General features: G+C 49.4%; 1 protein-coding gene across 3 annotated transcripts in view; it reads left to right on the top strand.

Annotated features, from left to right (window-relative positions):
* The window catches only part of ERI3 (ERI1 exoribonuclease family member 3), a 245,271-nt gene that overhangs the window by 78,854 nt on the left and 143,653 nt on the right, over positions 1 to 22,764 (top strand). For all 3 annotated transcript variants that reach the window (XM_048860341.2, XM_048860342.2, XM_048860343.2), the window contains exon 6: positions 6,650 to 6,722. In XM_048860341.2, the coding sequence (XP_048716298.1) occupies positions 6,650 to 6,722 (73 nt within the window). The remainder of the gene's footprint in view (positions 1 to 6,649; positions 6,723 to 22,764) is intronic.

The following is a 22,764-nucleotide window of genomic DNA, read 5'->3' on the forward strand; positions in this document are numbered from 1 at the left end:
TGGACCAACTTGATGATCACTTTAGATAAGCTATTACCAGCAGGACAGTGGGGTGGGAGGAGGTACTGTTTTATGATCTCTGTGTGTATATAAAGTCTGCTGCAGTTTCCACGGTATGCATCCGATGAAGTGAGCTGTAGCTCACGAAAGCTCATGCTCAAATAAATTGGTTAGTCTCTAAGGTGCCACAAGTACTCCTTTTCTTTTTGCGAATACAGACTAACACGGCTGTTACTCTGAAACCTGTTGTATACAATGCTTTTCTCCACTTCTTGACCTCCTTTGTGCATGGTTATCAGCCACGGCAGTGTCCCTCCTGAGAGGAGGGTGCTTTTCAGTGAAGGGTGAGTGTTTTGTACAAAAAATGGAGAAGAATATTGTATCTGTTGAATCAGCAGAGGGAATTTAGTTCAGGATACAATTACGCAAGTGTCACAATCCATCTCCCTTTTATGGAATTATGATGTCACGGATGACAGCCCTGTGAGGTCATGACTTTTGCCTCTACACCTGGGATTGACTTTCACAGCACCTGTTGTCTCATAGGAAAGTATTGTTTCCTGGCTTCTTTGTGGTATGTTGTGCCAAAGGCCTGGGATACTCCATCTGTGCTGAAAGGCAGCCATGTGTGTTATCCCTGGACAGCTGAGCGTGAAGTCACCAAGGCTGTCCTCAGAACTCAGGCATGAGGGGAGAAGTTTCCAAGTCAGTGTGCCCAAGTTCACTAACTCTCGTCTACAAAGGAAAGTAGTTTATTTAAACTAGTTTAATTAAAATCAGTGCAAAGCCCCTTGTGTGGATACTCTTCTAAGAGGGGATTATTTTGATTTAGTTTAAACCTGTTTCCAGTCACCTTAAGATAAATCGGAACAGGGTGGATAAAAATGGATGAACTTTTTGGAAAAAAATAGGGTTTTTCTTATTTTGTTTAAGTTATAATAAGCTTTTCTTTTTAAAAATATACCTGTTTAAAATGAAATCTGAATGTAATGCGAAATATGTTAAGGCCTAAATTTATCTCTTAAAACATTTTAAATAAAAAAATAAATATGTCGAGTCCATGAGCTTCCATCAAAAACTTTGTGAAAGGCTGCTTTGCCATATAAAGAAAGAATCGGGAAAACATCTGACACCCGAGGTCAAGCTTTATAAATATGGCACAATAGTAGTAAATAAGCAATAGATCATTCACCATTTTCTAACATACTAAAATGTACAGTTAATGAGCATCTGAAAATATTAAGCTATATAATTGCTTAATTTAATGTCTATCGTTACAGTGCACCTTCCTAAGTAGCAAAAAGCTGTACCAAATCTAGTACACAGTCTCTATTTAGTTGTAAATCAACATGTTTAAATGGCTGTATCGACCAATGAGAGCACACCCTTTCTTTAGAGAGGTGTCAGGGCAGCAGCCGTGTTAGTCTGTATTCGCAAAAAGAAAAGGAGGACTTGTGGCACCTTAGAGACTAACCGATGCATTTGAGCTTAAGCTTTTGTGAGCTACAGCTCACTTCATTGGATGCATTCCGAAAGCTTACCCTCAAATACATGGGTTAGTCTCTAAGGTGCCACAAGTCCTCCTGTTCTTTCTTTAGAGAGTAACTGAAGTACAGATGGAAAAGTTGAAAAAAATCAATGGTTTAAATTGCTTTGAACCAAAATGAAATCACTATTAAATGTGGCGGTACTTCTCTCCCGAGGGTTTTGTTCTGGCCTAAGTAAATTGGTTTAAATTCACTCCTTTAGTTAAACTGGTGCAGCTTTCTAGTGTAAACAAGCCTTTAGCTGTATTTTTATAATCACAGCTCTCAGCACCCATTTCTCAGTCAGATGTAGCACCTTACCTATCCAAATATGTGGCTATTCTACCCCCACTGCACAATCTGTGTTGGGGGGCACCCAAATTTCCCCCCCTTGCCAGGTTTCTGAAGGGGCGGGTCTTGCATGGGACCATACTACTGCCCCTTCACCTTTTATACTGAAGAATGTCCACCAGAGATTTGGTGTCTCAGCATGCAGCTCTCTATCTTCACCTGAGCAGCCACCTTCTGATCAAGATGGAACAATGCATCCTGGGAGCTGTAGGCTTAGACTGCCCCTCTGCTAAAACTCAGAGCTCCATGTTCTGCAAGGAGCCTTCAGTCCACGTTTTGGTCACCCCTGCTTTAAACCGTGTGGCATTATTGGGAGGCATTTCCAGCCCCCGCTTCTCACGCTGTCACCCTGCTCTGGGTGCCCCCTGTCTTGTGCTGCTATGCCCCATGTTGCTTAGATCAGCATTGCCAATTTCCCTCTGAGCTGAGAACGTTTGGGAGGGGACGCGGTCAAATGGGGAGTGGGTTGCAAGGCTGGAGAAGGATGGTGAGAAGATGCTGCTGCCAACCCCTCCTGTCCCCAGTGCGCTGGGGCTTGGCAAGACTGTCATTAAAGTATTCTGCGTGTGTTACACAACAAGGCCTACAGTGCATGGTGGTTGTTTTTTTAAAGGCTGAGACCAGGTCCATAAAGAGCAAGATTTAATGTCTCTTTATCTTTCCTGAAGAGGGACTTGTTCTTCTAACTGGCTCAGTATCGGTACACCCTCTGTGTAGAAACTGGCCCAATTTCTTTGTCTTCTGACATCCTGAACCCAGATGCAGATGGACATGAACCAAGTCCAATTAGTCAGGAGACTCGAGCATTAATTTTTTATACACTAGGACCACCTGAGTGACTGAATTCAATTATCCATTCCCCTCCCTTCCCCCCCGTATTAATGTGGTGGCTCATAGCAGAGACTAAGGAACCTGTTGAAATGAGAAACCCCTATTTCTTGGCTTGACCCCCTGGCTAATTCGGGTTAATTGATATGCTATCGCACTGGTGACACATTTTATCTGCCTCTGTTTGTACAAGAGGATACAATAGTGGAGGAAGGACCAATCTGTGCCCTGCTCTAGCTCCCCAGACCGAGATAAAAGGTGTCACTCCTACGATAACGTCCTCGCCTCACGCGCCTTTATTGTTGCTCAATTTGCTATTATTTAATCCCATCTTTCTTTCTTTCAATACCCTTGGTCATATTTTAACTCCATGCCATCGCATAATGATGCCCTGCTAAATGTGTGCGGAGATAGGCGACTCCAGCTGACAGCCCTCCCTGATAACCAAATTCCTGCCCATCCATCACTCGCCTGTCCTCCTTAACTTAAGGGAAGTGATAACTAAAGCGTGGCTGTTTATCACCGGCGAGCTGTGCGCTTCTTACCGGCTTGGGGAGCTGGCTTCAGAGGGAGAAATAAAGCCATGTGACCTTGCCTGCCATTTGCATACGGCTCCTCTCTCAGCCCCATTTACTTAGCAGTGTACGAAGGAGCAGGGCTGTGGTGGAAAATGGAGCTCTTCTTGTGTGTCCAGGCTGCTTAGAAACGGTACAGAGCTGCTCCCACTGGCCAAAGCAAATCTGTGAGCTTGGCTGACTGAGGGCAATGTGCGCCGCATGTCCTTTCCGTGCATTTAAAATAGCTCTGTCCTGTAACCCTCACAACCCCAGGTACAGACCCCTCTGCCCCAGCCAGACGTGCGTTTTGAGAGCCATTGTGGTTTAACTGCAGGCATCTTGGCTGCTGAAAGGACAGCTCCCGTGTACACACACGTCTGTGCTAGCGTCGGGCTGGAAGATGCGGTTCAAAGCACAGTGAGTTTGTGCTCTGCACCGGGTATAGGTTGGGAAGGGAAAGCTGAAGGCTGGGGTGGACACTGCAGGCAGCCAGCATGCTGCTTAAGTGTTCAGTGACTTCACAGTATCAGTCTGTGTGTGTGTGAACTGGGGGGCCAGTTGACAAACCAGAAGGATCACACCAGTGCACGTGGATGCGTGTGTGCAGACTCCCTGGTTCGCAGGGCAGGCTGGGAGAGGGAGACTGCATCCTGCCCGCTCAGTTCACGCGGGGAAGGTGAGCTGCGCAGTCTGCCTGGTTCAGCGAACCTGGGTCGATGTGCTGGTGGAGGGCGCGGAGCTCACTGGGAGAGAATCCTGCTCTTACTGGAGCCGGAATGAGGCCCTAACCCATTTGGAAATCAGGGAATCCTTCCCAGCTGTAACAGTAGAGTGTGGGCTCTGGCCAGCGGGTAGAGAACGGATCCGCGGTGTAACAATTTCAGTCCCTGGAGCTCACACAGCAGGGCTCTCTGCCTCCCTCTCATGGCTGGAGCGCTGCTGCTTGTGAGCCAGCAGGCCCAGCCCCTTAGCTTGGGCTGTCGAGGCTCATGCTTTTGGATCCAGAGGTCCTGGGTCCGACCCCGGTGCTGATGTGTCTCAGTGCTCCACAAAGAGTCGGTGTCGCTGGTGCCAATTTACGGTTCGGCGAGCTGGAGCACGGAGAGGAGAAGAGAGGGTCCCCAGGCCATGTGGCAGATTGATGGGAGGGGCCAGATCTCCTGATTTCCAACCCCTTGGCCCCATTGTGATGGAAACACTCTGGATACCATCTCATGGGGGGTTAGCCTGCAGGTAAGGCTGGCTAAGGAGAACTAGGCTGTTTCTTTATTATGGGCCAGATCCAAATCCTGGGAAAGTCCGTGGAGTCTTTCCATGTACTTTAACTGGGGATGGATTGGGCCCTCTGTGAGTTAATACCTCCTGGGCTAGAAGAAGGAACCTAGATTTTAGCAAGGTACCTGCTTGTTTACTACTGTAAAGCTCTTTAGTGGTTACATAGCAGCCGTCAGAAAGGTTGACAGGTATAGCTGCTAGACGGATGCTTTGTTTGAGAGGGCTCCATTTCTTTCTGAAATCGCCTTTGATTTGGGAACAAGTGGAAAACAGCGTCCTTCATGAAACAGATTCTCTGGAACTTGGGCTGCCATTGGCCCTGTCTGATTGGCCCTCAGTGATGTCATGCCCAGGTCTGTAAAGCCTAGTGAAGTGCATGGCTCAGGCTGGTTTTAATGTGTGAATTCTAGTACGTAATAGCAGTAAGTGACCCTGGGGGTATATTTCAGGGTAGCTGGTTCTAGCATCACACAAGCCATGCCCAGAGAGGAAGGGACGGCGTGTCTCACTGCTTAACCAGAAACTCGCCTTTATAATAACCCTTGTGCTGCCCTGGCAGTGCCTCCTCTTGACAAGCTCAGTGCTGCTGAAGGGGTTTCGGTTGGGTCTCTGTCTGGAGTAACTTTGGGCCTGGTCCAGAAAGGTGCTGTGTGCCCCCCACTCTGCACTTCTCAGGGTCAGGGCAGTGAGAGCGTATTCAGTTCTTGGCCATCGCTGGTGCTGGTGTGGGCAGGATGCTGTCTGGGAGCCCACCTGACCTTGAATGGGTGCAAAGAGTGCACTGTTGGCTGGTGTCCTCCCCAGATGTCTTCCAGCTTCCCTCGTTCATCTTCCCATGGATTTGCTGGCAGACCCCACAACCAAGGGTTTTCCCTGCAGCCCATGTGCTGCCCTCCTGGCTCTCTTCTGGCTCTGAACCCCTCTACCTGTAATGCAGCTGCGGAATGCCAAGTCTCGTGTTAGCTACACAAGCAGTTTCGGGGATTGTGGTAATTACATGCACACGTGGATCTGATTAGTCTCTGTATTTATCTGGAATGTTTCTACTCTCCAATAAAAGAGCCTCTGTCCAGCGCTGTGGACAACTTCAACAGTAAACGAACAGGCCCACTGATTACCTCACGTCAGATCAAATCGAAAATAAATATAACTAACTTCCCTTCGTAATCCGCACGGAAGTCCCACGGCACTGCTGTCTAGCCATACCCAGTGCCTGCCTTCTCACAGGCGAGGGCAGGCCTTTCTGGTGCCCCGCAGGCGAACAAACCCAGGCCGTTGCAGATTGGAAGCAGCTTCTAAAGCCCTGTGGCCCTAATGCCCTTTGCGTGGCTCCCTCTCTCTTTTACCAGTGGGCTTCAGCTCCGGTGCCTCTGCTGCGGGTGTGTCAGGGGGAGAGGTGGCCTCTTAGGGGCTGGGCCGTGATCTAGCTGCACAATTACCTGAGCACATATTGGAACATGTGGGCCTAAAAATCTTGCTGTGTGGAAATCCATAGCACTTCCCTTTCCAGAGCCCTGGGCCGGCATTATTCCAGCTTACACACGTGTACGCTGGGCCTGCAGCCCATAAAACAGCGTGGTAGGGGACGCCACGTAGGAAGTGTCTGAAAACTGTCTCCCCTGAGGCTTAGCTGGGTCACCTGTGTCCTGTGGCTTGGCAGTCACATTGTCTGTCAAGTCTCTTTTTGGCATGTAAGGTCGCTGGGGCAGGGAGCCGCCTTTCCTACGTTATTGGGGAGTACAGTCTGTGACAGCCCAGATGCTCCAGCCATGTTCTCCCCCGGGGGGGGCTGAGCATAGTGCTGAAGGTACACACAGCTCCCATGTAAAACGCCCACCCTCCTTGTTACAAACAGCCCACGTGAGGATAGTTTGGCAGCCTGCACACGTAACCGGTGCATAGCCAGGACCTAAGATTTCAGCTGAGTTCCAGCTCTCAGGAAGTGCTTGCCAAATGCTTGGGATCCTTCTGAAATGCAGCACATTTAAGTAGACTCAAGGATCTCGCTTTCTCCTCCTCCTCCTCAGCACCGAAGTGCTTAATAAAACTTTGGAGTTTGTGTTGTCAGGGTGCAGTAATTGAATCGAACCTGCTCTCTCTCCTCTCTTACAGGTTACCAGGACAATGCCAATACTTAGGGCTGCCGGTTGCTGATTACTTCAAACAGTGGATTAATCTGAAAAAGGTACTTTTATGCAAACCGCCACTGTCCCCCCCCCCCCATCCCCTCCTGCTCTCCCTTCCTCTTCTGCTCTTCAAGGTGGCGTTTAATAACTACTGCTGTTTTGCATTGAAATGAAGGAGTTATTTTCTCAGAGCGGCTGGGGCTGAGCGAGTCCTTCTCCAGCTCCGTATTGTATCTCCGCTAATAGAGTCTTACTGTACTTGATGGAATATGTTCTGCAGCTGTGGAGAATCCCGTTGCAGCAGGCCTAGCGCTGTCTATCTCTGTGCATAACAGCACAGCACTCGGGGGCACCTCTCTAGTGAAGGTTGTGTCAGCTTGTACGTTGCTTGCCCTGCGTTTTATCTTCCAGGGGTTTCGAGTTCCTAGGATCAAATTCCCTCCAGGCTGAATCCTGGTTGGTAGTTCCTCAGCACAGGGAGCCTCGAAGTGCATATAGGGAAGCATTTAGTTCTACATTTCTTCTTTATGCACATTGTCAAAAAACAATTCCCCCTCTCCACCTCCTCCTCCCCCCGCCAAAAAACCCCTGTGACTAAGAAGGGCCTGCTCCACAGCTAATGCTCTGCACTTCCACACAAGAGACCCAGGTTTGATTCATTCCCTGTTGTGGGGCTTTCAAAGCATCAGCAGCATCTTGCCTTGCTCTGTGGCGTTCCTTCTGGCTGATGGAGAACTGGCCTGGGTGGGGTCTGAAGGGAGTCCTGTCCCGGCCTCTCTCGCGGCAAGGAAAGGTGCTGTGATTCCAAAGCTGCCAAGTGGTGCAGATTGGAGGGTGATTGCCGGGGCTGTGAAAGGGGCAAGAGGGCCCTGGGGTGATAATTCCTTTAAAGGCTTTTGCATCACCGGGGCTTGATGTGCCATTGAATCGAACGGTTTTGGTTACTAGCCCTGTCCTGATAATTAGGGACTTGGTAAACAGAACTTGCATGAAAACAGCTCTGCAGAATTTGGTGTTTTATTTCGGCTTTTTGTTTTATTGTTTTAAATGACAACAGGAGTGACAGGCCGAGCAGCAGCAAAAGGACAGTTTGCATGATCTACTCCATCAAACAGGGTAGAACATGAAGTTAACAAGGGATGCGGGCAGCACGTTCCCCATTGAACTTGTCAAGGGAATCTTGCATTCCCTGCTGTCAGAGCAAATCTTTTGGCTGATTGCTGGGCCTCTGTAAATGAAATCTGAAAGCACGTTGGGGCATTCTGCAGTTCAGTGACCATTAATGATCGCCATTTGAAGTTCACTAAACTTCTGGTGAATGGATAGCAGCTATATAACCAGCAGGTTGATTGGTTTAAAAAAAAAAAAAAAAAAGACCAAAACAAAAAAAACCCCAAACCCCACATGAAACCCTCTGCGCCATGATGTTCGATGTTAACTGGCTGAGCCCCAAGCTGTGCTCTGCCTCTTGGCCCTAAGACAGATAAATTATGGCTGTTTGCAGTAGTCCTAGGCTCCCTGGTTTAGCAAGTTAGGAGTCTGGGTTCATCATAATCCAGTTAGACATGCGGGCAAGGGCTTTTCATGGATCTTATTTCAGCTGATAGTCTAAGCCCTCACTGAGCACTATCAGCGAAGCAGCATAGCACAGGGCTACAGTGGGAGAGGGAGGGAAAGAATTGCTTAGCGTACCTCTCTCCCGGCTCTGCACTTTGCATCGAGGGCTCATGGGCTGGGATTGGGAGGCTGACTGCTGCCAGAGCCCCCTATGCAGGAGCTCATCTCTTTCAGGCTGTTTAGCAGAGAGTGCTCACTAGCTGGTCCCATTCGTCCTCAGCCCAACTGGGAGCTGACCCAGCTTGAGAGGGAAATGGGTTGCTGGTCCCTCTCCACGTGACTAAAAGTTCATCTCCTTGGGATCATTACTTAATAAACAGATGCTTCACTCCTTGGGGTGGCTCCTCTCTCAGCTCCCTGTTCTTGAGGGGTGTTCACATCTGGGGAGTTTAGGGGAGGGATAACACTGGCCTAGGTAAACATTTTGCCAAGGTGTGGCCTTCTCTAGTACTGCAGAGAGAGTATGGGGTAACCAAGGACCTGGATTTCCTCCCAGCTGCTCAGTTCTCCTGCAGTCCCCTGACACGTTCCTAGCCCCTCACATAGGAAGGCAGTGCATCTGTTGCGTAGGGGAATACCCTGGACATAGGGAGACCCGGCTGTGACCTCAGGCAAGTCCCTTAATTCGTGAGTCATCTGCCTGCACCTATGACCTGATCCCCCAGAGGAAAATCTTGGTCAAGCTGCTGGGATTTATGTGAAATGGCCAGTCTCTAGGGCGTGGCTCACGCAGAGACTCAGGTTTCAAATGTGAAGAAAACGATGTATTTGAGTTTATACAAAGTATGTAACTAGACCAGTCTTCCCCCCGCATGGGGAAACCTCTAGAATGGGCCTGCATTTGAGTTCATTAGTAATAGAGCACTACCGAATAAAAGGAATCACTGCCACAAACTTAAGTAAGCCCAAAGAGTGGGAGCATGTGACTTAAAAAATTACAAGCACATTTCAACGTCTGGGTGTGCGCATGCGCATGGATACACAACTTTCAGCACAAGCAGTTCCACTGGGCTTCAGTGCCGCTACTTATGTGCCTCGACTTGGGCATGTGCCTTAGTAGCTTGCTGAAATGGGGCCACTGGCACTTTCTGATCACCGTCCCCCGTCCAGCAACCCTGTGATGCAAGTCCCGAAACCTCCCACTTACCAGTGGTGTCAGCCTGGGGTTACCATCTCGGCTTGGAAAGGCGTGAAGTCGGTTGATGAAAGTGCATGGACCATAGTAGTATAATAATTCTGCCAAAGGTGCCTTTATATACTGCTTCAAAATAACCGCGAGTCCGAAGTCCCAAGGTGTGTGTTGGGAGCAATTTCCTCCAGCACCGAGTACGTTTTTGGGATGGACTTAGTTTATTAGTGGTCTCTGGAAAAGGGTCTTAAATTGCATTGTGTATTGGGATGAGTTGAGTAAGAGAGACTGCACAGTACAGGACTCAGCAGCTGTGGGTGGAACAAAACACAATGGAAAAGGAGGGGAGCATTGTCTTTTGCGTCAATAATGCCCCAAATTGACACACAATCTGTTAGTGTTGTTCTGTTTGCTTTGCCCAGTGAGCCATGCGTCTTGCTCTGCAGAAGGTCCACGCTGTGTTTGCATGCTGCCTTTTTTAATGCAAACTGGGCCGCTGAGGCTGCTCTTCGGTCTCCAGCGTTTTGCTTAGATATCAAAGTCCCTCTGCTGACTCTGAAAGCAGCCTGGGAATTCGTTCACACACTCTGACCTTGTGTGCCCTACTGATGGTGTCGCAAATGAGGTCGCGTGTAGCAAGATGAGTTGTCCACCTGCCCATTCTTATCCCTCTGAACCAGCATATTTGTGATGCTCTCTCTCTGCACTGGTAGGAGACTCAGAGGAGCTAGTTTTAATTGAGAGCTTTAGTTTAACTTTATACATAGCAGGAAATTCTAATGCTTTACGTGTACGTTACAGACCGGCCTGGCAGCGTGTGCTGTCAGAAGAACGAGCCGAGGTTTGGTTCTGAGGCTCGCTTCTCAGGCCAACAGAAGGGGTGGGCTGGGGCCTGGGTCACTGAGGCCCCATGCTTGTTGCTCCGTAGCAAACCCTTGTGTTTGAGGTACCAGCTGCGTTGGGGGACAGCTATTTCCTTTGGCTCTCCTCCACCAGGGAAGGTTGTTGGGATGCTGGGCCTTGGGATGGGCAGAGCTGTCTTGCGCTGAGGACAAAAGCCAAAGGAAAAATCGCTCCATGCATCTGAAAGGACTGACAGAAGTTTGACTCCCCCCTTCCCCCCCCCGCCTGCTAATGTGTCCCCTCCACCAAGCCTAATCGCTGCTTGCTGACATTTGTAATGTCACTGAGCGATCTTGTATCTTTAGTGAACTGTCAATGCAGAGAGGACTCGGGGCAGGGAGTTTATCGCGCCCTTTGCTGTGATTAGATAAGTATTCAGGGAGGGCTGCCAAGGAGAGGGGCTTTATTAGAATGCGTCCGTATATCAGATAGCCCCTAAGCACCCTGGCCAGAGAGAACCACTGAGCAGCGCTGTACCATCTACCTGCTTCCATTGTGCTTCTGTCTGAATCTTTTCTTCAACAGCAGAGGTTCGGTGGGTCAGGGTTAAGCTGCCGTAACGGAGCTGTGTACTCCCAGCTGGGAGCTCCGGACTGCAATAGCGGAGGGTGCTTGCAGACCAGGGTTGAGGGGTATTGGGGTAGCTGTGCGTGGCTGGGGCCCAGGAGTGGAATAGGAAGAGGGGCTGCGGGTTAGGGCTGAAGTACACTGGCAGAGCTGGGTGTAGCAAAGCTTTGCATGTCTCTTTCACCTCAGCACCAAATTGTACCCAGAATAAATACAACCAAGTTTATTGACCATAGTCTGCAGTGTGTCTTTTGTGCTTACATAGTGCTTTCCATCTTTAGATCTCAAATCCCGTTATGAAGGCTGTGGATGTATCATGTTACAGCTGAGGCTGAGAGGTGAAGTGACTTGTCCAGGGTCACACAGTGAGTCAGTAGTGAGGCAGACTAGGCCAGCTGGCTCCCAGCCCTCCGCTCGCTCCATTAGACCAGTGGTTCTCAAAATTATTTGATGGCACCCCCCTTCTCAGTGTCTGTAGTAGCTCACACACACGCACCCCCACCACACTAGTACATACATTAATATATGCAGCAGGGGTGCTTCACTTGAATCAGTTTTCACTTCTTTGTTTTTCTGAATTGGGTTTTTTTTCTGTTGCACAAATGGGCCAACAATCCATTGTCATAAGAGCAAAAGCAAAACGCAATTGTGGCGTGCTTACAATTAAATGTGCACCCCGTGTCGTAGCAAACAGATTTTTAACATACAGATGGCAATGACTTTGTATAAGGCTATGCCAGTTTAACAGAAATCCCTCAAAACGCCCGGCGTCATCTAGAGGCAAATGCACAGCGCCAGCTGACGACCTGAGGTGTCTGGAGCAGTGATTCTCAAACTTTCCAGACTACTGCACCCCTTTTAGGAGGCTGATTTGTCTTGCGTACCCCCAAGTTTCAGCTCACTTAAAACCCACTTGCTTACAAAATCAGACATAAAAATACAAAATTGTCACAGCACCCTATTACTGACAAATTTGCTGACTTTCTCATTTTTACCATGTAATTATAAAATAAATCATGACACCCCTCCAGGTTGAGAAACACTGATATAGTACATAGAACAGTAGAAACAAGTCATTGTTAAGACTTTGATTGTGTCATGGAAGTCACGGAATCCGTGGCTTCTAGAGACCTCTGTGACATTTTCTGCACAAGGGCTGGAGCTGTCAGCAGGCAGCCCCGCAGCTCTCAGCCGCAGCTGGTGGCGGGCCCCCAGCAGCTCCTCGCCGCAGGGCAGCAGCGGGACCCTGCAGCTCCCAGCCCCGGTGGGTGGTGGGAGCCCCCTTGCAGCTGCCCAGCCCTCGCGGACGGCGGGAGCTCCCCAGCAGCGGCCCAGGCATGGGGGACCCCAGAGCCCCCAACCACTGTGGGTGCTGGACCCTCCTCCCTCCCCCATTTTGTCAGGGATATTTTTAGTAAAAATCATGGACAGGTCACGGGCTTCCATGAATTTTTGTTTGTTGCCAGTGATCTCTCCGTGATTTTTTACTAAAAATACCTGTGACGACAAACTGAGCCTTAGTCATTGTCTGTATGCAATTTTAGTTTGTACTGACTTCGATGGTGCTTCTCACGTAGCCTGTTGTAAAACTGGGCAAATCTCTAGATGAGTTGATGTACCCCCTGGAAGACCTTGGCGTACCCCGGTTGAGAACTACTGGTCTGGAGGAATCAGCGTTGCTAGTTATTCATTGCTGTGGGTAAAATGTGTGCAGTAAGTTATTGCCCCTAAGGCTTCTCACGCCCTCTGCCCCCACCCCCCAAATACATTCCGCGCCCCCCCCAGTGTGAGAACCTCTGCACTAGACCACTGCTGCCCTACCCAGCAAGCTAGAATCAAATTATTTTCCAAAGAGTATCATCAGTTAGCTTAGACTGTAATAAAAATCATTCTGTATGTAGTATTTATTGTAACACGAGGGAAGGCTTTTGCTTAGGCTTGCCCCCTGCTCCTTTCTCAGGCTTTGTGGTTTCTCATGACAACTCCTGTTTAGGTTAGTGATCTGCTAGGTCAGATCGGGTGTCCTGTCCATGGTAAACCTTCATGTTAAGGATTTAGAGCCAGGGGCATGCTAGGCTGCAACTCAGTGTCTCTTGAGATGTAAGGGTAACAAAGGACTTGTTCTAGAAATGGAAAGACAGCATTAATAAAGGGCAGCCAACAGCCTGACACCGCAGAGAGTTAATGCTGCCTGAAGGGGTAAAAGCTTGTACAAATACATCAAAGGAGGGTGTAGTCCAAGAGAAAAAGGAGACCCAGCTATTTGTGGGGAGGGTTGAAGTTAATGATGAGTCTGAAATGTGTGATCACTCAGGTACTCTTTAAAAACTGGCTTGAGCAAGAACAACAGTCGAGAAAGAGGCATGGACAATTCAGAAGGTAATGAAGGCCATAGCAACATAACTGTGGTTTGAGAACAGGTAGGACAGTACTTGGCCCTGCTGGATCTGAGAGTCCCCAGTTAAGGTTGCAGAAGCTATTCCTCGGTGTACACTGACATATGCTGACTTCTCGTCGCTCTTGTAAAGCGCAAAGACTTATCGGGAAGCGTTTTCTCTTGTGTGGCTAGTGAGTTTTCCTTGGACTGTTTTTATTTTCTCTTCCAAAAATCTCCCTTGTCATGGCGCTAAACCTCCCTGCGGACAAAGCTTTGAGCTTGTTTTGTGAAGAAATGTGAACTTTCCCAGGTGGTGATGAGATGTCCCGAGACGCTATAGTAGCAGGTGCTTTAGAAATATGCTTGGGGTGAGATCCTGGCCCCATGGAAACCAATTGGAGTTTTACCTTTGCCTTCGGTGGGGGCAGGATTTTTAACCCCCTTCGCTTTTGAACCCCTTCCTCTGGAGATGCGGCTCAGCTTGTTCTAATGATGATCTCCTGCAAGGGTTGTGACGTGTTCCAGGCACCTCCCCATTGTAGTATCCGCCAATCTGAGTAGCTGCAGCCTCCTGCTTTGCTGGAGAGGTTTGTGAAGGGGCGCTGATTCCCTCTTTGGGATTGCCTCACCCTAATCCTGTGAGGAAGAAACAAAGAGCAGGTGGCTGTGAAGGGATAACAGTCTGAGGCTTAGCACTGTAGAAACAGAAAATTCTCCTATCAGATTCCGTCAACCTGAACTTCCGTCAGGATGACCCCTGACCCCACTGCCCCCCGAGATAGGTTCCCTCTTGTACAGGGTGAAGGGTACGTGGTGATGTAGTATTTTCCAAGTAGCATGTGCCATGGCCTGTAATTATGTCAGTGCCGAGATAATTCAGTGACAGATGCTATAGAAAAACCTAGGACAATGTGCAGTAATTTCTTTGCTGGAGAATTTTTAGATCCATATTTATATCCACAGATCCAGGTGAAATGCTGTGACCTTTCAGGGGGCAATCCAGACCAGTGAGGGGTTGTCACCCCTGCCCTGCCCCCTGGGGTGCCTCACAATGCCTTGTTGCTGTAGCTCCCACCTGGGCCACTCACAAGCAGCCTTTTAGCATGTAACTCTCAGCCTGAGTGTCTGTGTGCCCAGCCCTCTCCTGGACAGTTCAGATAACAAAGGTCCATTGACCCTGTAAGGGGACAATATACAACAACTTGCCACCTTAAATGGAGTTACCCACACAGTTCACAACACAGGATTAACTGCCAAGAGAGAGGTTTGACGTGTGTACAAGTATTAAGGCATTAAAGTCAGAAATGGGTACAAGAAAAATAAAGATAAAATGCTTCCTAGTACTCAAACTTTACAAACTAGGCTTGGTTCAAGATAAAAGTCTTACCACACACTTCCAACTGCGTTACTGACCAGCCTGCAGAGCAGGTCCCTCCCAAAGTTAAAGAGCTGGATTCATTTGTCATCTTAGATGCAAAAGAGAGAGAGGGGCAGGGAGCAAGAACTTGGGATGGTTTTGTCCCTTCTCTTGTATAGTTCAGTCCCACTTTGAAATGCATTTCCTTGAGAGTGACCCCCTAGGTCAGTGATTTTCAACCTATTTATTATTGTGGACTGCACATGGGGCCCACAACGAGTTATGTGGGCCGCATCCAATACTACCTGTATGGCCCTGAGGATGTCACATGGACTGCAGCTGTGTGCTGATTAGGCCGCAGGTTGAGAACCGCTGCTCGAGACTAAGTTCTTTCCAGCTCAGCGCCAGGAGACATGGAGCCTCGTAAGGGGAAAATTTGCTCAGTTGTTTGGTAAGATGCAGATCTGTTTGTTTGTCCCTGACCCCCTTTCCTTGCCAAAGAATGGCCACTTGATAGGTGATGGCCCATCAGCTTTGATGGCACCTGGCCAGCGACAGCTTGTACTTTGTCTTTGAGAAACAGGTTTACCCATTTTCCAGACTTGTCAGTTAAACACACTTCAGTCATGATTCCAGCATATGTTCATACCTTTACTTATATTGTTGCTACGTGCATTTCACCATGATATTACTGACAAGTAAGATATTCGTTTTCAAATGATACCTCACAAGGCATCTTCTGTACAAAGATTATTTCAGTAGTGTGTGGGGTGCGAACACGGGTGCTTTTGCTCACAGGCGCAGCCCAGGGTTTTGAAGGAATTAGCTAGTGATGTTACCAAACCATTGACAGTTGTTATTTTTAAAGTCACGGGGAGCTAGGGAGTTATCAGACGAAAAAAGCAAATATGGTCTCAACCTTCCAGCAGGGGGCACTGTGCTGAAAAGGGGGCAGGGTGTGTGTGTCTCTGAGAAATGGTGCCTTTAAGTCTGTTGTGTGCCTGGGTGCCTGAAAGTTGCTTTCAGGTAGTATAATCCCGGGAGAACCTGTCCAAATTGTGAACTGTTATTTCACGGGTTTATGCATATCTCGTGATTGGATAGTGTGACATTTGTCAAACGCATGGCAAGGCTAGAAACGGTCAAAAGAAAAGCAAGGTACAGCACCTGCAAAGCAAACCTCTGAACCCACAATTAGGGGCTAGATCCTGCAAAGCACTTAAGCACATGCTTAGCTTTAAGCATGCATGTAGAGACTATTGCTTAATGTTCAGTACCTGTTGATGTGCTTTGCTGAATCACAGCTAGAGTGCTCAGCACCTGGCAGGATCGATCCCTGGCGGAGTGCTGCGAGATGCTCTCTTTCCATGCCTGCGGTATGCTCGCTCTGTCTACCTCTTTGAACTTTCAAGCCCTGGCTGTGAGACGCTTGGCATTGGTGGGTCCGTCTCAGCCCCTCTGTGTTGTTTCAGCGCTCCGCTTGCTGTATTGTTCCTTATAGTGACAGTTCTCATGGAGGCTTTTGATTTCCAAGAGTGCCAAAGCTCTGCACACATGACCAGCTTGGGTGGCATGTGACACGCTGCCCGGGGAATGGCAAAAAGGGCTAATCGCTGCCAGGGCATAGGTGTGTGGCTCTGATCCACAGGGCAGGTAAGCCTCTTGCCTTCCGGTGACAGAACACAGCCAGCCTTGCACCACTTCTCCTTTAAATCTGCTGTACAGCTGTCTGAACTCTGAAATTTCTTTCACTCTCTCCCTCGCCTTGTTAACATGTGTTGCCTTTGGGGTAATCAGGGAAAAAATATTATGTCCTTTTACAATTACCGGGTTTTGGAATATTAAAATGTCTCTCTGCATCGCCAGTGTTATTTTGATTGGTATTCTAACCTTTGACTAGCCCATAAAGCGAGCCGCTCTTCAAGCCAATATTGCAGGACTGAAATTTAATTCCGAAATGATTCTAGATAATAGGGAGACAGATAATATATGCATGAAGGATATTATGTTTGGACTAAATGCAGCAGGGCCAGGGCTTGGGAGTTGAATAATAGCCCAGAGTGAGTTATAATCTGTGGGACAGAAATACCTTACTGTCAGGGCCAGGAGACGAACTCTTAAATCAAAGGGAAGGAGAACAGCAGAGAGCCAGAGGATAGTCAGCTGAGATGGAAAGGGCATGCAGGAGAGGCCTTAAAGGAACAGCCCTCTCTGTCCCACTGCAGAGGGACAGTCACTCGGATTGCGGTGTAACTGGCAGTGCTGGGTAAAATTACGAAAGCGGGAGGTGGGTGGGATTCTGGCGTGGACAGGTCCCTCCCCTCACTCACAGAATGTTTCCACAGACTTTGTGCTTCAGTCTCCTAGAGGCTCTGAGCAAACGGCCTTAGAGGAAACACCTCCCTGTGTTTGAGTTTGGAATCTGCGTTTTGGCCAGTTGTTTTTTGTTAGGGCTCCAGGCTGAGTACGTGACCTTCGGGCCTCCTGTTGTCCGCTCTGGGTGTCTGGATCAGCCCCTGGGAAGGACGGTCTCCTGTCGGCCGCTGGCGAGCACCGTCGCTGGTGCGCTGGCTCATCCCAGGGCTGATCCGCCCCAGGGCTGAGGTGAGGTGGAACCGTTCCTGCTCCGGAAGCTTTGTGAAGCCACGTTATGTGTGTAGTCCTGTGTAGTTTAGCATGTCCATTGTCCGCCCCTTTGCGGTAAGAGTTTGTGCAGTGCTATGGGGGCTGTTTTCAAAGCGGGGGTAGCACAATCACAGGAACGGTTTTCACTAAACAGCAGCTCCCCTTACGCGAATGGCCGGGACGCTGTGCTTACCGGCGACCTGTAACTCTCTGCAGCCTCTGTCTAACGTCCCCTCTGAAGGGGAAGGACACTTCTAGCAACAGCGCTAGTGCCTTATTGCCACACTCTCCTGTCTGGAGTGGGCTTGGGACCTGAACTGATAACCTGCCACCCCAGCGGAGCATGGCCATCCGAACTACGCGTCCTGAGTATCAGAAAAGTGCAGGTTTAACGGGGGGCAGGGACAGATGAGCCAGTGAGCGGAGATCCCAGAATGCCACTCCCAACACTGCCACGTAGGACATGTGTTCCCACTTCCTGAAGCTCTTCCTCTATGCAAGGAGATCATGCCGAGGGCTGAGTGTGTCCATCCCCACCGCGCACTGCAGCCAACCCCTTGATAAACTTCATTCTGTTGTCAGTCCTGGAAAAAACAGCCCTGCAAAGCGATTGTGTTCTTGGCAGGGCGAGACATAAATACCTGTCTTGGAGAAAACCTACCTGAGAGCAAACCACATGGCAGCCCCCTCACAGCCAGAGCTCTGGATATGGTTCTAGGCATCAATCCAAGGGAGTGTTACCTGGGGCATAACCTGGAGCAATGGGCTAAAGTAAGACAGGGAAATGTCAACTGGACTGTCCAGGGAAGCGTTCTTGGCACTGAGGTGGCTTAGGCTATGGTACAGTCTCCCCAGGGAGGTGGTTGTCCCCCCATCGCTTGGGACGCTTTAAAGCTAGGCTGGGCAGTGCATTGGGAAACAGAATAAAGGGAGCAGCCTGCTTTGGGCTGGAGATTGAGTGGATGATCTGATAGTTCTTTGCCATCCCTGGCAGCTGTGATGATACAAATCGCACCCGTAGACACGAAGGATTTGGCTTAGACTAACAGGAGCCTGGATTGTCAGTTTGGGCTCTCACACTCACTTAAAACTCCTCTTCCCACAGTTTAAGAGGCTGACCCTGCAAACACTCGCCCAGGTGAGATGGGGTCTCACGCTGGTTTTGAGGCCTGGTCCAAGGGTGGTGGATTTTACATACCATGTGGATTGCTGGAAGTGCCCATTTCACAGCACGCAGGTTAAGGGCAGTCTCCGCTTAAGCACTGGAACTCCGGATCATGTGGGGCTCAAATCAGAACTGCACTGTGGTGTGGGGTGTAGATTTGTTTGTGTTTACTAGCCTGGGATTTTTATTGAATCTTAAAGAACAAGAAAAATTGCACATCTCAGGGCCCCACAACCGCCTGCCTGAACCTCCCAGAGCCAGTGGGCAAGAGACGTGAGTGATCCAAGAGGGTTGTATGGTGCTGGAGTAGCTGGATGAAATTCTCTGGCTCGTGTTATCCAGGAGGTCAGACTAAATGATCTGCATAGTCCCTTCTGGCCTTAAACTCTATGAATCTCTTAGAGAGGCCCCCAGTCAAACAAACGCTTGGAGAGCAAACAGCAAAACTCTATTTGAGGAGCAGTTATCAGGCACGTGGAGTTTCCATTCTGCCCAGTTTACATGTGATTGCTGTTTTGATTCTATGACTGTGAGGACAAAGTTCCATTTTTGAGCTAAGTCACTGCAAAAAGGAACACTTTAATCCTATTAAACACAACCCTTTTGTTGCCTGTTTGCTCCTGTCTTTTAGGCCATGTCTACTCTGGGCGAAGGTGTATTTTTTTGACATGTAACATCCTAGTGTAGACAAGGCAAATTGTAGTCCTTACGTGTTTGCTGGCTGAGGTGAACATTAGTCTCCCTCGAATGTTTATCTTGACCTGCTAACGCTGTGTAGAATTGCAGCTTGCTGTGTCTACACTAGGGTTTTAAAAACCCACCTTTTCTCCAGCTGAAGACAAGCCTTTAGTTGGGGTAAGGGTAGGAAAACCCCTGTAACAGTGATTCACGCTGCAGTGTAGTCTCTTCTAGCCCTCTAGGAATAACCTGATTCTGTGCTATGAAAATAGCTGAGCCGATACCAAATTTAAATTCTGAAAAATCCAGTCCTGAGTCTCCAAACAGTTCCTTCCGAGCTGGGCTCTGGCCCGTCAAGTCTCCTGGTGCTGAGAATGTTGGTGCCACAGTTTAACTCCCTGGGAGATGAGGGTTCGAATGGAATCCCTGACAGATTTACATTATGTCAGCACTACGTCGTCTATACTGCCATGGCTAGGTTGGCATAACCCAGCACTGTCGATGCAGCCTGCACCCACGGAGTGAAGTTAGCCTTAGCTATTGCAGGTCGGTTTGTTCCAGCGGCAGAGAAGGGATGGGGTTCTCTGGCCTTCAAACTCTAATTTCCTAGAGTTCCCAGCCTGTGTCCCTCATTCTGTCTTTGTAAGGTGGCCGTTCTTGCAAAGGGCCTCTTGCCCATAGTTATGGTAACTGACCGGTATTGGGAAAGAGATTTTGTTGTGTGTATGTTCTTTGTTGCGTTTCTAATGCGAAGTGCCCCAGGTCATGATGTTTATATCAGGTAACATTCCATGTCAGATGGTGGTATTATTTATCATTCGTCTGATAGCAGTGTGCAGAGAACGTAACCGGGATCCGGGTCTCATTGTACTGTGTGCTACGCAGATACCAAGCAAGGGATGGTCCCTGCTTTGAAGATATTACGGTTTAAATAGACAAGGCAGAAAAGTGGTGGGAGGGGAAACCGAGGCATAGAGAGGGGTGAAGTGACTTGCCCCCCAGGTCAAACAGTGGGTCGGTGGCAGGGCCATGAATAGAACTTGGTCTCCTGATTCCCTGTGCAGTGGTCAATCCACTAGGTAGGAATGTAGACAGCAGACAGCTGTATGCACTTGTCAGTTTTATACCCAAAATGCCTTTGGTATTTCAAACGCAGAGGGGCTAGGACATCGGTTATTGTGCACATTTCTAATATACATATGTTGCCATAGTTGGCAGGTGAAAGGCAGAGAAGCAGGAATGCAGATCCATGTGTAGTGCTTTCCACCTAAGAACCATAGTGCTTAACGGCACCTAGCTCTGTGTACTCTGCATGCCTCACCTCTGTCGTCTGTGCCTAAGAACCACCTGGTTCCCATCTGGCTCCATTTGATGGGCTGTGTTGCTGCTCAGGTTAATTGCATAGCGCAGACCTCTGCATGCTGAATCTGGCTATTGCTGTCTGCACTGCAATCGGTCTGGCGAAGGGAAGAGTCAGAATATTCATCAGGTTTTTGTAATAGTTCTTTGTGTATGTGGCAAAGTGGAGCATTTCCCTGAGATGAATAAAAATCCAAACAGCCTGTGCCAGGAAATCTCCTTCCTCAGGTGGCAGGAAGAACACGCCAACTGATTAGGGCCCAATTCTGCTCCTGCTTACACTGGGTTCAATCAGGAGTAACACTGGGGAACTCTGGCAAAATTGGTGTGAGTGAGTTCAGAATTAGGCCTTTAGCCTGATGATGAGCGCGACCGGTGCAGCCCTCTGATAGTCTAATGTATGCACAGCCATTGTGTCCCCTGGCTGTTAGCACAGTTGTTACACCCTGCGCTCTGTGTCTTACGGAACCAGCGGGAGCGACCCTATTTCTGAACGACCCACTGGAACCTGACGTGGGAGTTCTCGCAAACGCTGCCTTAGTCCAGCAGTCCGAAGCCGTACATTTCTCTAGACAGTTTTAGTGGGCCTTGTAAGTCTGGTAAACCACAGAACAGCTATTGAATTGTCACTCCAAAAACAGGAGCCAACAAACCCTGCTGAACTCGGTATCCCAGGAAATGCTTGTGTCTGCTGCCTCCCCTGCTGGGCTGAGTCCCCAAGCAGTTTGCCTCTAAAACCTGCCTTCAGACCACCACATGCCCCTATCAACACTTCCAGCAGCCCCCGGTGTCCTCTGCCCCGACCTGTGTTGCGGGGAAGCTGTTGTTTTCCTAGCTGCTGCTTTTCTGGGTTTTCCTGTGTACTGCAATCTGCTGAGAGGCTGCAGCGTGGTCTGCGTCCTCCTGTTGAAAGAGGGAAGCTTGACCCCACACCTGACACAGCCTCCCCCGCAGTCAATACTAGAGCAAGGCTAGAGGAGAAGGGATTAAAGGCAGGGCATGTTTTACAATAATCCTGCAACGTGTGTTGCATTCTAGGCCAGGCGGCAGTAGGCAATGGCGAAATGCATGAAAGCTGGCCTTTTCCTGAATCCCCTGGGCCTAGAGAAGGGGTGAGGGCACCCCCACAGCTCAGCAGTGCCCGGGGGGCTCTGTGCAAGCACCCGAATTGCTTCCCAGTCGCAGGTGACTTGATTCTGTTGGAAGAGTGGTGACAATACTGGGAAGGCAGAATGCTGTGTGACCTGCTTATCACATGGGGGCCAGTTTTACCTTCAGGGAAGTGAAGGGGATGGCAAGTCAGTCAGGTGCACGTTTGGAGGAGGGGGGAGGTGGGGAAGGAGGTTTAACAAGAGACCTGGAAATGAGCCCCACTTCCCCTCACTCTGGGGAAATGCTTTAAGTGAGGTTCTCCTCTGAAATGCGCCTGTGAAAATGGCCTCTTCTTCTGTAGCAGCCCCCTTTCTCCCAGGTGTGTCAGAGTCAGGTCTGCTAGCTTCAGGGACTAAAGTGTTACAAGTACGTGTTTCTGCTAGTCCTGCAGCACCAACATGGCTCTGCGAGAGGGAGCTAGAGCCTGCTGGCTCCCATATGGGCCCCAGAATTGCTCTGGGGTACAGTTACTGGGTCACTGAGTTACACTGGGCCAGCCTGTGCACGGCTATCTCATGTGATACTCATGCATATGGCAGCCCCTGCCATGCGTCCCCATTGCCCAGCTGAGATGTCACCCATTCACTGGGACTTCAGGGGTGGGCCTGTAGCTGCTGCTCCTGGCCATGCAGGGCCACTGCAACACTTGCCGTGCTAGCAGCCAGGCAGCCTCTCTCTTGCTGCCCGGTGCTGGATAGCGGCAGGGAAGGCACAGCCAGCAGCAACAGCCTCGGGGCAAAGGCAGGAGAGAGGGGCCTAGGACTGGCCCCAGACAGCCTCCAGCATCCACCTGCTACTTGGGGTGGGCGTGTTGACCATAAAGTTTATGGTTACGTGCAGATTCGGTTTGGTAAGCCTCTCAAGTGACTGGTTGGTCACATAATGTCACCTGAGCACCTGTTATTTCACCACAGTCAAATACAGCAGCAAGAATGCCCAGAGGTAGGTGGTGGCAGCCCACCTATTTGTTTGCATCGTGGCTGCTAGCAAACCTGCTTAGGGGTCTTGCTCGCTCACTGTAGCTGGGGAGAAAGGTGAGCTAACCGAAAGCTGAACATCTTGATTGGCTGGACTCTGACAAACAGTATATGGAGGTACATGGTTGTGTACCAGGCCAGATGTGTACATGGCAGTCTACAAAGCACATTAGTCAAGTTAAAGGGCACAGTCCT

Source organism: Caretta caretta, chromosome 8 (assembly GCF_965140235.1).
Source record: "Caretta caretta isolate rCarCar2 chromosome 8, rCarCar1.hap1, whole genome shotgun sequence".
NCBI lineage: Eukaryota > Metazoa > Chordata > Testudines > Cheloniidae > Caretta > Caretta caretta.